This window comes from Macaca thibetana, chromosome 9 (assembly GCF_024542745.1).
Source record: "Macaca thibetana thibetana isolate TM-01 chromosome 9, ASM2454274v1, whole genome shotgun sequence".
Lineage (NCBI taxonomy): Eukaryota > Metazoa > Chordata > Mammalia > Primates > Cercopithecidae > Macaca > Macaca thibetana.
Genome location: NC_065586.1, coordinates 85,341,149 through 85,355,533, shown reverse-complemented (window position 1 = coordinate 85,355,533; position 14,385 = coordinate 85,341,149). Strand labels below are relative to the sequence as shown.

Genomic DNA, 14,385 nt, shown 5'->3' with positions numbered 1-14,385 from the left:
GCAGAAATAGAAAAATTCAACATAAAATTCATATGAAATCTCAGGGGATCTCAAATAGCCAAAGCAATCTTGAAAAAGAAGAACAAAGTTAGATGTCTCACAATTTCTGATTTCAAAACTTACTACAAAGCTACAGTAATCATAACATTACAGCATTGACATAAAGACAGATGTATAGACCAGTGAAATAGAATAGAAAGCCCTGAAAAAAAACCCTTACTTATCTGGCTGTATTAGTTAGCTCAGAATGTCATAACTCAATATAACAGAGTGGATGTCTTAAACAACAGAAATTAATTTTCTTATAGTTCTGGAGGCTAGAAGTCCTAGATGAAGGTGACAACCAATTTGATTGCTGGCAAGGAATATCTTCCTGGATTGCAGATGGCTCCTTCTTGCTGCATCCTAAAGTGGCCTTTCCTCGGTGGCAGAGAGAGAAAGAGTGTGAGTTTTGGTGTCTAAGGATACCAGCTCTGTTGGATTAAGGCCTTGTTCTTGTGATTTTATTTAACCTTTATTACCTCTTTTTAGATTCTATCTCCAAATAACAGTTCAACATAAGAGGGTTAAGGCTTTAACGTAAGAATTTGGGTAGGGGTGGGTTGGGAGTGCACAATTCAGTCCATAACAATGGTGGAATGATTTTCAGTAAGAATGTCAAGACCATCTAATGGGGGAAGGATGGTTTTTTCAATAAACAATGTGGGAAAGCTGGATATATAGATGAAAAAGGGTAAAATTGGACCCTTACTTTATGCCATATATAACAATTAACTCAAAATGGATGAAAGACCTAAATGTAAGACCTAAAATTATAAAACTCAGAAGAAAACTGAAGGAAAAATCTTCACAACATTGTATTTGGCAATTGGCAATGATTCGTTAGATATGATACCAAAATCACAGGCAATAACAGTAAAAATAGTTAAGCTGGACTTCACCAAAATTAAAAACTTTTATGCATGGAAGGATACTATCAACAGAGTGGTAAGACAAATCACAGAATGAAATAAAATATTTGCAAATCGTGTATCTGATAAGGGATTAATATACAGAATAGATAAAGAAACTCTACAACTTAGCAACAAAAAACAACGATTAAAAAAATGGGCAAAGGACTTAAATAGACATTTCCCCAAAGAAAATATAGAAATGGCCAATAAGCATATGCAAAGGTGCTCAATATCACTAATCATTAGTGAAATGCAAATAAAAACCACAATGCGATACCACTTCATGTCTGTTAGGTTAGCTATTATTTAAAAAAAAAAAAAAACAGGAAATAACAAATATCGGTGAGAATCTAGAGAAATGGAAACACTTGTGCACTGCTAGTAGGAATGTAAAAGGGGGCAAGTGCTGTGAAAAATGTTATGGTAATTCCTCAAAAAAATTAGCCATAGAATTACCATTTGATCCAGCAATTCCACTTTTGGTTTTATACCCAAAAAGAAGTGAAAGCAGGGACTCAAGCAGATATTTTTTTGTCCATATTCATAGCAGCATTATTCACACAGCAAAAGGCAGGAGCAACTTAAGTGTCCATTGATGGATGAATGGATAAACAAAATGTGGTATATACATACAATGGAATATTCAGCCTTAAAAAAGAAAAGACATTCTGATAAATGTTACAACATGGATAAACTTTGAAGGTATTGTGTTAAGTGAAATAAGCCAGTCACAAAAGGACAATATTGTATGATTCAATTTATATAAGGTACCTAAAGTAGCCACATTCATAAAGACAGAAAGTAGAACAGTGATTAACAGGGACTGGGGTGCCGGGTCTGTCCCGCAGACCCTGGCTGACGGATGAAATGAGTACTCAGACACAGGTATGCAGTGTAAAAGCAGCGAGGTGACTGCCTGGCTCTAATGGCCAGAGAACATCTCCGAGAAGCTGGAGATGCTTACTTTTATTCAGTGCAGGCACAATGCCGAAAACCTGGAGCCAACACAACCTGTACGTAATTAACATTTATAAGTAAACAAGCCTGTTTAAGATAAATTCCCCCACACTGCCTTGTACCTACTCCTTGCCCTCTGCCTCAGGGTTATAGAACAGCTGCCTTCAGCTATTCTCCTCCAGGGCTCTGCAGAACCTTGAGCTTTCAGAAGGTTTGCATTCTTTCCCTATAGTTTTTCCCATCACTCTGACTGATCCTCCACACTGGGGGAGGAGGGAATAGGAAATTATTGTTTAATGAGTACAGAGTTTCAATTTAGGAAGATGAAAATTTTCTGCAGATGGATGGTGGTCATGGCTGCACAAAAAAGTGAATGTATTTAATGTCATAGAACTGTGCACTTAAAAACAGTTAAAATTATGAATTTTATGTTATATATGTTTTACCATAATGAAACAATTTATGATTTACTTATGGCAAAGGTGCTCTAAACAAAGTAAATAGAAAAATAATAAAAATATGGAAAATGTTTTTAATATGGAGAAGATTCTCATTTGTAATATATAAAGTGTTTTGCAAATTGGTATAGTTCAACAGACCACTGCAAATCTATATGAATAGATAATTTGTAGAAGAGCAAATATAAATGGCCAATAAATATGAAAAAAAAATGCTCTGGATCAGGACAATGACTCATGCCTATAATCCTAGCACTTTGGGAGGCCAAGGCAGGAGATTTGCTTGAGGTCAGAAGTTTCAGATCAGTCTGGGCAACACAGTAAGACCCTGTCTCTATAAAAAGAAAAAAGATACCTTAGCCTCTAGTCATTAGAGAAATGCAAATTAAAGAAGCAATAATTTATAACTTTATTCCACTCAGATTGGCAAGAGTTTAAATGGATGAGGACACAATTTCTGAAGCCATGAATTATTATGGCCTTCAAGATCAATCGGATGATAGTCATGAAAATTTAAAGTAATTAAAATTAAAAATTTAATTTTAAAATCAAAATTAAAATTAATGATAGTAAAATTACATTTCCTTCAACAAAGTAATTCCACTCCTCAGAATCTATCTCCCAGAAAAAAATCACCAGTACATAAGGATGTATGCTCAAGAATATTCATTACCAACACTGCATTTATTAGCAACAAACTGGAAATATTAACAGGGAATGGTTAAATAAATTAAGTATATCTATACCATAGAATATTATGTAGCCACTAGACTACATGAATTAGACCAAAACTAGTTGAGTTTGATGGACTTTCATAATATACAGTTAATCAAGAAAAGTGAATTGTAAAGAAGTGTCCAAAACACTACCCTATTTTTTATTTTATAAAGAACCAAATCCTTATATATTTGTTTGTGTGTGATTACTCATGTATGGAGAAATATATGTAAGTATACTTATAGCTCATCAACAAGAAGACAAGCAACCCAATTTAAAAATGAGCAAAGGACTTGAGTAGACAATTCTCCAAAGAATAATCACAAAGGACTAGCAAACACATGAAAAGATGCTCGACATCATTAGCCACTAAAAAAATGCTAACCAAAACCATGAGATATCACTTCTCACCCACTAAGTTGGCTACAATAATAATTTTAAAAAAGGAGAATAGGTGAACAAGTATTGACAAGTGCTATGGTTTTGATACAGTTTGACTGTCCCCACCAAATCTTCTACTGAAATTTGATCTCTAGCGTCACAATTTTGGAGGTAGGGCCTAGTGGGATGTGTTCAGATCATACAGGTAGGTCTCTCATGAATGACCTGGTGCCATTCTAGTAGCAGTGAGTGAATTCTCATTCTCATGAGACTGGATTGGTTCTTAGGGGAATGGATTAGTCCTTTGAGAATGGGTTGTTATAATGTCAGGATGTCCCCTGGGTTTAGACCCTCTTTGTATGTGCTTCCCCTTTGACCTTCTCCAGTGTGTTTTGACACAGCACCAAAGCCCTCACCAGAAGCTGAGAAGATGCCAGCACCATATTTCTTGTACAACCTGTGGAACTGTAAGCTAAATAAACCTTTTTTCTTTAGAAATTGCCCAGCCTCAGTTATTCTTCCATAGCAACACAAAAAGGACTAAGACAATAAGGATGTGGAGAAATTGAAACCCTCATACATTGCTGGTGGAAATGTAAAATGATGCAGCTGCCATGGAAAACAATGTGGTAGTACCTCAATAAGTTAAACATAATATTTACCATATGATACATTCCTGGGTAAACATTCCTGGATGTTCCACATCTGGATATATACTTAAGATAATTAAAAACAGGTGTTCAAATAAAAACTTGCATACAGATGTTCATCGCAGCACTATACATAATGGCCAAAAAATGGAAACAACCCACATGTTCACCAACTGATGGATAGAAAAATGTTAATATATCCCTAAAGTGGAATGTTATGTAGCCACAAAAAGGAATGAAGTACTGATACATGACACAACAGGGATAAACCTTGACAGCACTACACTAAATGAAAAAAACTGATCCAAAAGGTCACTGTTGTATTTTTTTTTCCTAATTTGGTCTTGAGGTCTCTCTCATGAGAGTGGCTACAATCTATAGCCCTGACTTGAAAGACCTCCAGGGTATTTGGTCATGGATATTTACAATGTGACTTTCTTGGGGTATTTCTTTATTTTGATGAATAGCCTAATGTCTAAGTGTCTGATATATGTCTAGGTGTCCCCTTTTATAGGAAACTTGTTTATACTGGGCAGATGCCCTTGTGGTTCTTGCCTGACATGTGTTTAGTTTATTTCTGCCAAGATAGCCACTCTCTCGGAAAGCCATGATCCGTGAAGAAGTTGGGTTTGAGTGTGTTGGTCAGGTGAGATACAAAGGAGGCAATTGAAAAAAAAAGTATGTGAAATAACAGAAGCAGCTTATTACTTACAGATCCAGAAAGAAGAGGGCAATATGCCTTGCAGGGCCAATGGGAAAGGGGGAACCACTGAGGACATGCATGCTCAACCAGCGAGTGGGGAATGTGGGCCCAAGCCTTTATGGGAGGCCAGGGTGTCACCTAGGTGGGTTTCCTGTGGAAAGTTCTATTTGGTGGGTTTAAAGCAAGCAGGTGCAAGTTTTGCCAAGGGGTCATGCTGTGACTGAGAGGTGGTCACTGCAGCACATCTACCTGGTCCATATCGGGGGGTGAGGTCAGTGGGGGCAAGTCAAATAGGTCATACCCTGCTATGCTATAGGAAAGTGGTTACCAGGAGGTAGTTCTATAAAGCAGATATCTGGATCAATCACATTGAGGAACTGGAAAAAGGTGAAGAACTAGAAACTGTGTCAAGGGTGACTGAGTCCTGCTTCTGGAATGAGAAAGTCCAACTTAAAATTCAAAAAGGGGTGCTTAGGAAATATAAAATTACAAAAATTCAATATAGCCACATAGCATGTGTTTCCATTTATATGAAATATCCACAGTAGGCAAATCCATAGAGACAGAAAGCAGATTAACAGTTGCTGGGACCTGGGGAAAGGGGCAAGTAGGGAGTGACTGCTTAATGGCTATGGAGTTTCTCCACATAGTGAGAAAAATGTTCTTGAACTAGATAGTGATGATGATTGAACAGTAGTATCATGAATATACTAAATACTACTAAATTGTATACTTTAAAGTAATTAAAATGATAAATTTTATTTTACATGTATTTTATCACAATAAAAAATTACATTGCTAAACTGAATAAAATTCTACAAATTATATATACATATATATATTTTTTTCTGTAGTACATGTTGACATAAACATAAAAGCAGGAAAACATAAAAGCAAACGAGTTTGCCATCTGAAAAAATCTCATGAGCCCCCATTGGCACTCTTTGGGAAACACTGATTTAAAGGTTTAATGAAATATCATTGAATGTAGAGATCCTGATCCGTATCTCAAAGCTACCACTTATTGTCTATGTGATCTTAACATTTCTAAATCTAAGATTCCTTATTGTAAAATCAGGATCATACAGCCATGCACTGCATAATGATATTTTAGTCCACAAAGGACCACATATTTGGTGGTGGTCCTATAAGATTTTAATGCCACACTTTTGCTGTACCATTTCTATGTTTAAATATGTTTAGATAAACAAATACTTGCCATTGTGTTGCAGTTGCCTACAGTATTCAGTACAGTAACATGCTGCACAGGTTTATAGCCTAGGCGTGCAGTAGGCTATACCATCTAGGTTTGATGTTTGCACAATAATGAAATTGCCTAACAGCTAAATTTCTCAGAGTGTATCCTCATTGTTACATGATGCATGACTGTGGAAGTACCTGCCTCATAAGTATCTTTTGAGAATTAAAAGGAATAATTTACATAACACTTTTAGAAGCCAGGCTGGCACTTAATAAGAATTCAGAAAGTGATAACTACCTTTATAACATTTAATATTATTATGATTTAATTATCAGTAGCAACTCCATCTGTTTACAGAGGAGGGTTCATCATAGGCCCGTAATGTGCATTTTCTGGAATTTTTACCCCTTCAAAATTTTGACCACTGGAGCATTGAGGGGAAAATTTACAAATCAGTATTAAGTAATGGTGTTTTGTTTTGTTTTGTTTTGTTTTGTTTTGTTTTGTTTTGTTGAGACGGAGTCTCACTCTGTTGCCCAGGCTGGAGTGTAGTGGTGCAACCTCAGCTCACTGCAACTTCTGCCTCCCGCGTTCAAGCGATTCTCCTGCCTCAGCCTCCTGAGTACCACCATGCCCAATTTTTTGTATTTTTAGTAGAGATGGGGTTTCACCATGTTGACCAGGTTGGTCTCGAGCTCCTGACCTCAGGTGATCTGCTCACCTTGGCCTCCCAAAGTGCTGGAATTACAGGCATGAGTCACCCTGCCTGGCCTAAGTAACAGTTTTTAAATCAGCTGAGGAATTCCCACGTTAAGCCCTTTAGGTAAGGAAGATATGGATCTTCCCAAGCAGATGTGGATCATCTTCAGTCAAGGATATACCAAGAGCCTGGATTTTCCAGGGAAGAGGCAATCTGTTTATCTTAAGCTCAGTCTGATTAAGAAAATCTGTTGTAAGAGGCCAGCAGTGCAGAAAGTGAGACCAGAAGCCTACGGAGGAAGGCTGTGAGCTTTTCCTAACACATCTCCACTGTATTACCCACAAGACATCAGAGAGGCTGCAAGACTGAGGCTTTCAAAGTCTTGTGGGTCCTGCTTTTTCTCTGTGGTAAGAAACCAGCAGAAAGCAATGCCTCCACCCAGACAAGCTGTCCATTCCTTCCCCAGATCAGACAGAAGTGAATCTGATGGGAAGGAATCTCTCAGATTGGGATCATTTTCTCCCTTCCTTCAAAACTCTTTTCCCATTTCCCTCCCCTTCTTTGGGCTACAGCATGAGGTAAGCTTCCTCAAGTTCACACTAACAATCTAAAAATGCATTAATTAAACAATTTATGTATGTGCGAATGTGCACACACATGCATGCACACATTCAGTCCATAAGCAGATACTCAAATTGAGGAATTAGAAAACTTGACCTCACTGAGATCTAACCTGTTGAAATAGTATTTAATTATCATTTTTTCAAAAATTTTAGATACTATGGCAGAGAAGCAAAGAAATCCTTACCTCATGGTTGCTGTGAATTAGGCAGCTGTTCTGCAGGGTTTTGCTTAGCCAGGCTGCTTTGAGATCTGGCTATTCTGTCTTGTGGATTTTCAGTTACGTTTAAACCCCAAGACAGGGTTATATAAGGGAGCTAAACAGCAGCCAATGGTGTAAGCTGTGGGTGTGTCCTTGCAAGTTGGAAACCTCGGAAACCGAAACGAGAAAGTGAAAGTAAAGCTAGCTGAATTCCTGCTTGGGGGAAAATGAAACTTTGTTTCTATTTTGATAAAACAGATGAACTGCAGACCTGCAACCATAGATGTTTCTAGTGCTGCAGAAACCCAATCACTGGCCAGCATTTGGATCCAGATTCGCATCGTCGCTAAAGAACATCAGTCCGTTGTTGCCTATTGTGGCAGTTGGTGGCTGGATTCTGGATGACTACACAGAAAAATGAGAATTGAAGGAGGCAGCTCTATTTTCAGTTTCTATATTTAGAAGGAATCTACTATCAAATCTAAAAATCTACTCTTAATTGAGTAATAAGGCTTTTGGTTGCTACTTTTGGTTTCAGCTTGATGGAAATAAGTAACCAATCTGGTTTAGGAATGAAGGAAAGAGGACAATACCTAGAAAGCCTTCTAACCCCTGATGACTTAGGCAGGAGGTAAAAGCAAGGAGCTATGGTTTGGAATAGAGAGCCCTCTATTCCTGCGGCATGGACACTGTCTTCTGAATCAAATTCCAGTACAACCTCAACTACAGTTCATGGAATTTGAGTTTAAATAGTTAGCAACTACTTGGCACATAGAAGCATGCAAGTAAGTGGTGATGATTATTCTTATTATTTTCAGTCATCAAGTAAAAAATGATTCTTGGCTGGGCACGGTGGCTCATGCCTGTAATCCCAGCACTTTGGAAGGCCGAGGTGAACAGATGACGAGGTCAGGAGATGGAGACCATCCTGGCCAACATGGTGAAACCTTGTCTCTACTAAAATACAAACAATTAGCCCGGCATGGTGGTGCACGCCTATAGTCCCACCTACTCGGGAGGCTGAGGAAGGGGAATTGCTTGAACCCAGGAGGTGGAGGTTGCAATGAGCCGAGATCACACCACTGCACCCCAGTCTGGTGACAGAGCAAGACTCTGTCTCAAAAGAAAAAAAAAAAGATTTTTGTCCAGGTGCATTGGCTCAGGCCTGTAAGTCCCAGCATTTTGGAAGACAAGGTGGGAGGATCACTTGAGCCCAGGAATTGTAGACCAGCCTGGACAACATAGTGAGACCCCCAACTCTACAAAAAACAAACAAACAAACAAACAAAAAGGCTGGGTGTGGTGGTGTGTGTCTGTGGTCCCAGCTACTCAGGAAGCTGAGGTGGGAGGCTCACTTGAGTCCAGGAGGTAGAGGCTGCAGTGAGCCGTGGTCACACCACTGCACTCCAGCCTGGGCAACAGAGTGAGCCCCTGTCTCAAATAATCATAACAACAACAACAACAATAAATAAAAACAATGCTTCTTAAAATAAAGCTACCTACTTTGTCTTTTAAAATAAGAAGCAGAAGAGGAGCAGGTACAAGAGTGTTTTCCTTTTGGAAACACTTAACTGGGCACACTGCCAGATCTAAACAATTTCTCCTCAACTCCCTGCCAGACTCATTTCCCACGTCAGCTCTCACCAGTTCTGTAAGCTTCCACAGAGAGTTCAACAACTAGTTGGAAAGTTCTACACAAATAAGAATTTCTGAACTAATAGGACAGGTTTCGTCATGCGCTCAGATACATGATCAGGCCACAAGCAAATGTTGAAATAGATGAGTTAGAAAACATCTCCTTTTGGGGAGCAAGATGTCTTTGGAATTCTTTTTTTTTTTTTTTTTTTTTTTGAGACGGAGTCTCGCTCTGTCGCCCAGGCTGGAGTGCACTGGCCGGATCTCAGCTCACTGCAAGCTCCGCCTCCCAGGTTTACGCCATTCTCCTGCCTCAGCCTCCCGAGTAGCTGGGACTACAGGCGCCCGCCACCTCGCCCGGCTAGTTTTTTGTATTTTTTAGTAGAGACGGGGTTTCACGGTGTTAGCCAGGATGGTCTCGATCTCCTGACCTCGTGATCCGCCTGTCTCGGCCTCCCAAAGTGCTAGGAATTCTTATGGGAAAAAAAATGGGTTTTCAATTTGCCAATGCACTAGATAGCATACAGAGATATGAGCAAAAAGTTTATCTTGCCATTGCTGTGAATTTGGCAGCAGTCTTGGTTCTATGGGACTCTGGCCCAGGCTGATTAGGTATTCAGAATCTTGCTTAGTGTCTCTTTGGGACAAACAAACCCAAGAGGGAAACAGGATAGAACAACATTAACAAAGAAAAGCTAATCGTATGCGTGTGTGTATGTGTGTGTGTGTGTTTACAGATAATAAAGAAAATGGGAACCAGAGAGAATAAAACTTTTAGAAAATGAAATTTCAGCACTCGGTGGTGTGTTCATTCCCAGGAGTCTAAGCTGGGCTCTGCAAGGGACTGAGCAGTTATGACAAACTGCTTCACCTCTATGAATCTCAATTTCCTCAGCTGATAAGTCATTTGGAATAGGTTGACAGATCTCAACCCTCACTGCACATTAGAATCAGTCAGTTAAATTTCAAAAATAATGCTAACTACGCCCCATCCCAGACCAATCTGAACATATCCTTAGGTACAGGCCCCCAGCTCAGTATTAAAAACAAATCTTCAGCCTGGGCACAGTGGCTCACACCTGTAATCCCAGAACTTTGGGGGGCCAAGACGGGCGGATCACTTGAGGTCGGGAGTTCGAGACCAGCCTGACTAACATGGAGAAACCCATCTCTACTAAAAATACATAATTAGCCGGGCATGGTGGCACAAGCCTGTAATCCCAGCTACTTGGGAGGCTGAGGCAGGAGAATCGCTTGAACCTGGGAGGTGGAGGTTGTGGTGAGCCAAGATCGTGCCATTTCACTGCACTCCCAGCTTGGACAACAAGAGCGAAACTCCATCTCAAAAAAAGAAAAGAAAGAAATCTTCAGGTGATTTTGATGCAGATCTGCGCCGGGAACCAGGGCCTCGATTATCCCTAATGTCTATTGTATGTCTGAAATTCTCTGACTGAGAGAGATAGGACTCAATCCCTGAACCCACTTCCTGTTCTGTGAGGCCCAGATTCAGTATTTTACTACTCCATGCCTTGTTTCCTCACCTACACAATGGATAATGAGCTCCTCAGTCTCCTCTTCATTCACAGGATGATATGGAAAAAGAATGTTATTCTGAGTGTATTTTTTTTAAAATTATAATATGGAGAGATGCTAAGCCATTTCTGTTGAAGGGTCTGAAATATCCAATCACAGCTTATTAAGGAACGGGCTCCATAGAAGTTGCCCCTGTCTTTTCCAAGATCATCTCTTGTAGTCTAAAATCTCTTGTCAGCTTGCTAATGACCAGGTAGAATAGTATCTAGTGACCTGGTTACCTAATGAAAAGCTGATTTTTTGTTAGAAACAAATTCAGCCCCTAGGTGGTACTACTTCCTTGGGCTTCTCTGTCTCCTCAGTCATCCTTTCTGTCAGTTTGTACTGCAGAAGTTGCTACTGTACTTGTTTTTTGGTAATCATAGTTAAATGAAGGCACTGTAGTGACATGAAAGACATACAAGATGCTTTCATGCTAGGATCATAAAAACCAAAGCCTTAACTGAAGTCATCAATCCATTTCCATTTTCCTGCGTCTTTGATTTTCCTTACATTTTTTCAGATAATCATAAAAGTCAGGTTCTAGATATTTCTTTTTTTAAATTATAATTTAACATTTAACAATGGGAATATCTCTGCTAATTACATGTTATATACTCTTTTGAATGTATTCAATCAGAAAGATATTTTTAACTATAGCCTATTTTCTGAGGAATGGAATTCTCAGTGTTCTGACCACTGTATGAAAACTATTTTGTTGGCTTCTGAGATTTTTCCTAAACTGCTTCCAATCGCATCCATGGAGAGAGGACTCGGAGTCCAGAAATTCTTCGTTGTAAATGATTTGATGACTTACATATCTTCTCATGAAACTTCAAGAGACCTCTCAGCCCACGAGAGCACTCAGCCCACCTTGACCCACAGTTGGGTTTACTGCAACCTATTCAAGTACTACTAGAATTTTTATCAGCCCTGTTTTTTTTTTGTTTGTTTTTTTTTGTTTTTTGTTTTTTGTTTTTTGTTTTTACATTTCAGGCATATTTTGAAACAACTATAGACACAAGAAGTTTCAGAAAAGATCCTGTGTACTTTTCATCCAACTTCCCCAAATAGTGACATCTTATATAACTGTAGTACAATATTAAAACCAGGAAAATGACATGGATGCTGTGTATATATTTTGAAAATAAAATATATCATGAATCTTACAAACTCAGGTACATTGGAATTTTTTACTTAACATAAAAAATCTTACATACATATTTTTCCTCCCAAACTAAACATTCCTTTTCAAAGCGATACCAACGTTATTTTTCACGTGATCTCTTACATAATACACCAACAACCATCTCTGAATAATAAAATTAACAAAACACCTCCAGAATGGTGCTAAGTAGAGTGTAAGAATTTTTTGGGGGGCCAGGTGTGGTGACCCACACCTGTAATCCCAGCACTGTGGGAGGTCAAGACGGGTGGATCACCTGAGGTCAGGGGTTCGAGACCAGGTTGGCCAACATGGCGAAACCCGTCTCTACCAAAAATAGAAAAATTAGCTGGGGTGGTGGCACCCACCTGTAATCCCAGCTACTCAGGAGGTGGAGGCAAGAGAATCACTTGAACCGAGGAGGCAGAGATTGCAGTGAGTTGAGATCACGCCACTGCACTCCAGCCTAGGTGACAGAGCGAGACGCTGTCTCAAAAAAAAAAAAAAAAAAAAAAAAAAAAGGAATTTTTTTGCATGTTTTCTTTAATAAGCTATATATCCTATTAAACATGTAGAGTCAAATTATAGCACATTTTAAAATCACTTGGAATCCTTCCTCCCTATGTGATTTTATCCACTATTGCCTGCATATTTTGGATCATTTGTCTCAGTTTGCTGTACTTTTTAGATACTGCTATTTGCCCTTTTTATCCAAACATTTTATTATTATACATGGTCAAGCAGAGAGAAAAGTTGAGAGTATTTTACAATGAACACTTGTATAACTAGATTATACAGTTAACATATTACTATATTTACTTTATTACATATCTATTCATCCACTCATTTCTCTATCCACCCATCCATTTATTTTATATTTTCTTTTGCATAAAAGGGCCTTCAGTACAATTAATTGATAAAACATTTAGCATACATATGTGAATTGCTTTTCTAAATATAAATTTGGTTTTATAATTAGGCAATATACTGACATGGTTGCAAAAACAAACACAGAGAAGTCTGGCTCCTATTGCTGTCCCTTTCCTTTTTCCTCTTTTCTTATTGGTAACCATTACAAAATTTCATTTATCCGTCCACTGTTTTCATTTTAATGTAAGCAGGTAGATATAAGTTTTATATACCCTCCAATTTTTTCCCTCTTCTTCGCTGGCCCATATTGCATGTAGAAGCCACTGATAAAAGCAGCACTTTAGATGATATTCAGCCAACCAATCCATAATTGTTCATTGAGTCCCTCTTACGTTCCCAGGTATGGTGAATTGATGTTGTTAAAATAGTTTATTTTTATTTTTATTTATTTGTTTTATTTATTTATTTATTTTTTGAGACAGAGTGTCGCTCTGTTGCCCAGACTGGAGTACAGCGGCACGATCTTGGCTCACTGCAAGCTCCGCCTCTGGGTTCATGCCATTCTCCTGCCTCAGCCTCCCAAGTAGCTGGGACTACAGGCACCCGCCACCACGCCCGGCTAATTTTTTATATTTTTAGTAGAGATGGGGTTTCACCGTGTTAGCCAGGATCGTCTTGATTTCCTGACCTCATGATCTGCCCGCCTTGGCCTCCCAAAGAGCTGGGATTACAGGCGTGAGCCACCGTGCCTAGCCTAAAATAGTTTTAAGACTTACCTGGTGCTCATCCAAACACATACACCACCACCCCCACACACACACACACACACTCTCTCTCTCTCTCACACACACACACACACACTCTCATATACCCACAGACTCATAAACTCTATTAAGTAGCCTCAGTTGCTAAGGGAAAAGGTTTTGGCTCCAGTACCTGGAGTGGTGGGAAGGTTTCAATATTAATTAATGAGTGAATTTGATTCAATACAACCTAATTTCCTCACAACTTACTAACTAGCTGAGTAATTTTACTTCATTTGTGATGAATTCAGCCAAGAGGACTATAACTCTTGCTACTTCTTTTTGCCAAGAGTAACCAGTAGCTAAGGAGCAAATAGCTGTCGGTTTACTAACAATTACAGAACTAAGCCAAACAAAAGCTTAAAGTTGTCCAGTTAGAAGAACATTGTCTCTGTGTTTTCTAATTAGTAGAGCTATGTCCTCAGATTTCTCATTTAGATTAATTCCATGAGTGGAGGCAAATCCTCCCTACAAGAAGCTCTGTGGCAGTTACAGGTAAGGAATTCAGAGGCCAGGTGAGCCCAAATCACACCTTGTTTACAGGAAAAAGTCAATAGTTGTTTCCTCTGGTTAAATTTAATAAGTATATTCTTTGTTTAGTATCAACAAAGTTGAAAAAGGTGTTACTCCTGTGCTTTCCACATGTCATCTAAATGACTCCACTCCCCTGCCATGTCTCCCCACTCTCCCAAGTCTCCATCATTGGTCAATCCCAGCTCTCAAGGATCCAAGTAACATAAGTCAATCTTCCAATCCCATGGTCTATAGTAGTAAATGCCTCCCTAGTATTTTAAAAA

The 14,385-nt window shown here is 38.9% G+C and overlaps 1 protein-coding gene across 3 annotated transcripts in view; it reads right to left on the bottom strand.

Moving 5' to 3' along the window:
• IFIT1 (interferon induced protein with tetratricopeptide repeats 1) overlaps nt 1-14,385 on the bottom strand; it is a 41,164-nt gene that overhangs the window by 3,746 nt on the left and 23,033 nt on the right. The window contains exons 1-2 of one of the 3 annotated variants that reach the window (XM_050805755.1): nt 7,815-8,380; nt 7,529-7,711 (exon numbers count right to left, since the gene is read on the bottom strand). The exons of the other annotated variants lie outside the window; for them this stretch is intronic. Of the exons in view, the coding sequence (XP_050661712.1) occupies nt 7,529-7,533 (5 nt within the window). The 5' untranslated portion in view covers nt 7,534-7,711; nt 7,815-8,380. Of the gene's footprint in view, nt 1-7,528; nt 7,712-7,814; nt 8,381-14,385 lie in introns of those variants that run through there. 3 annotated transcript variants of the gene reach the window in all.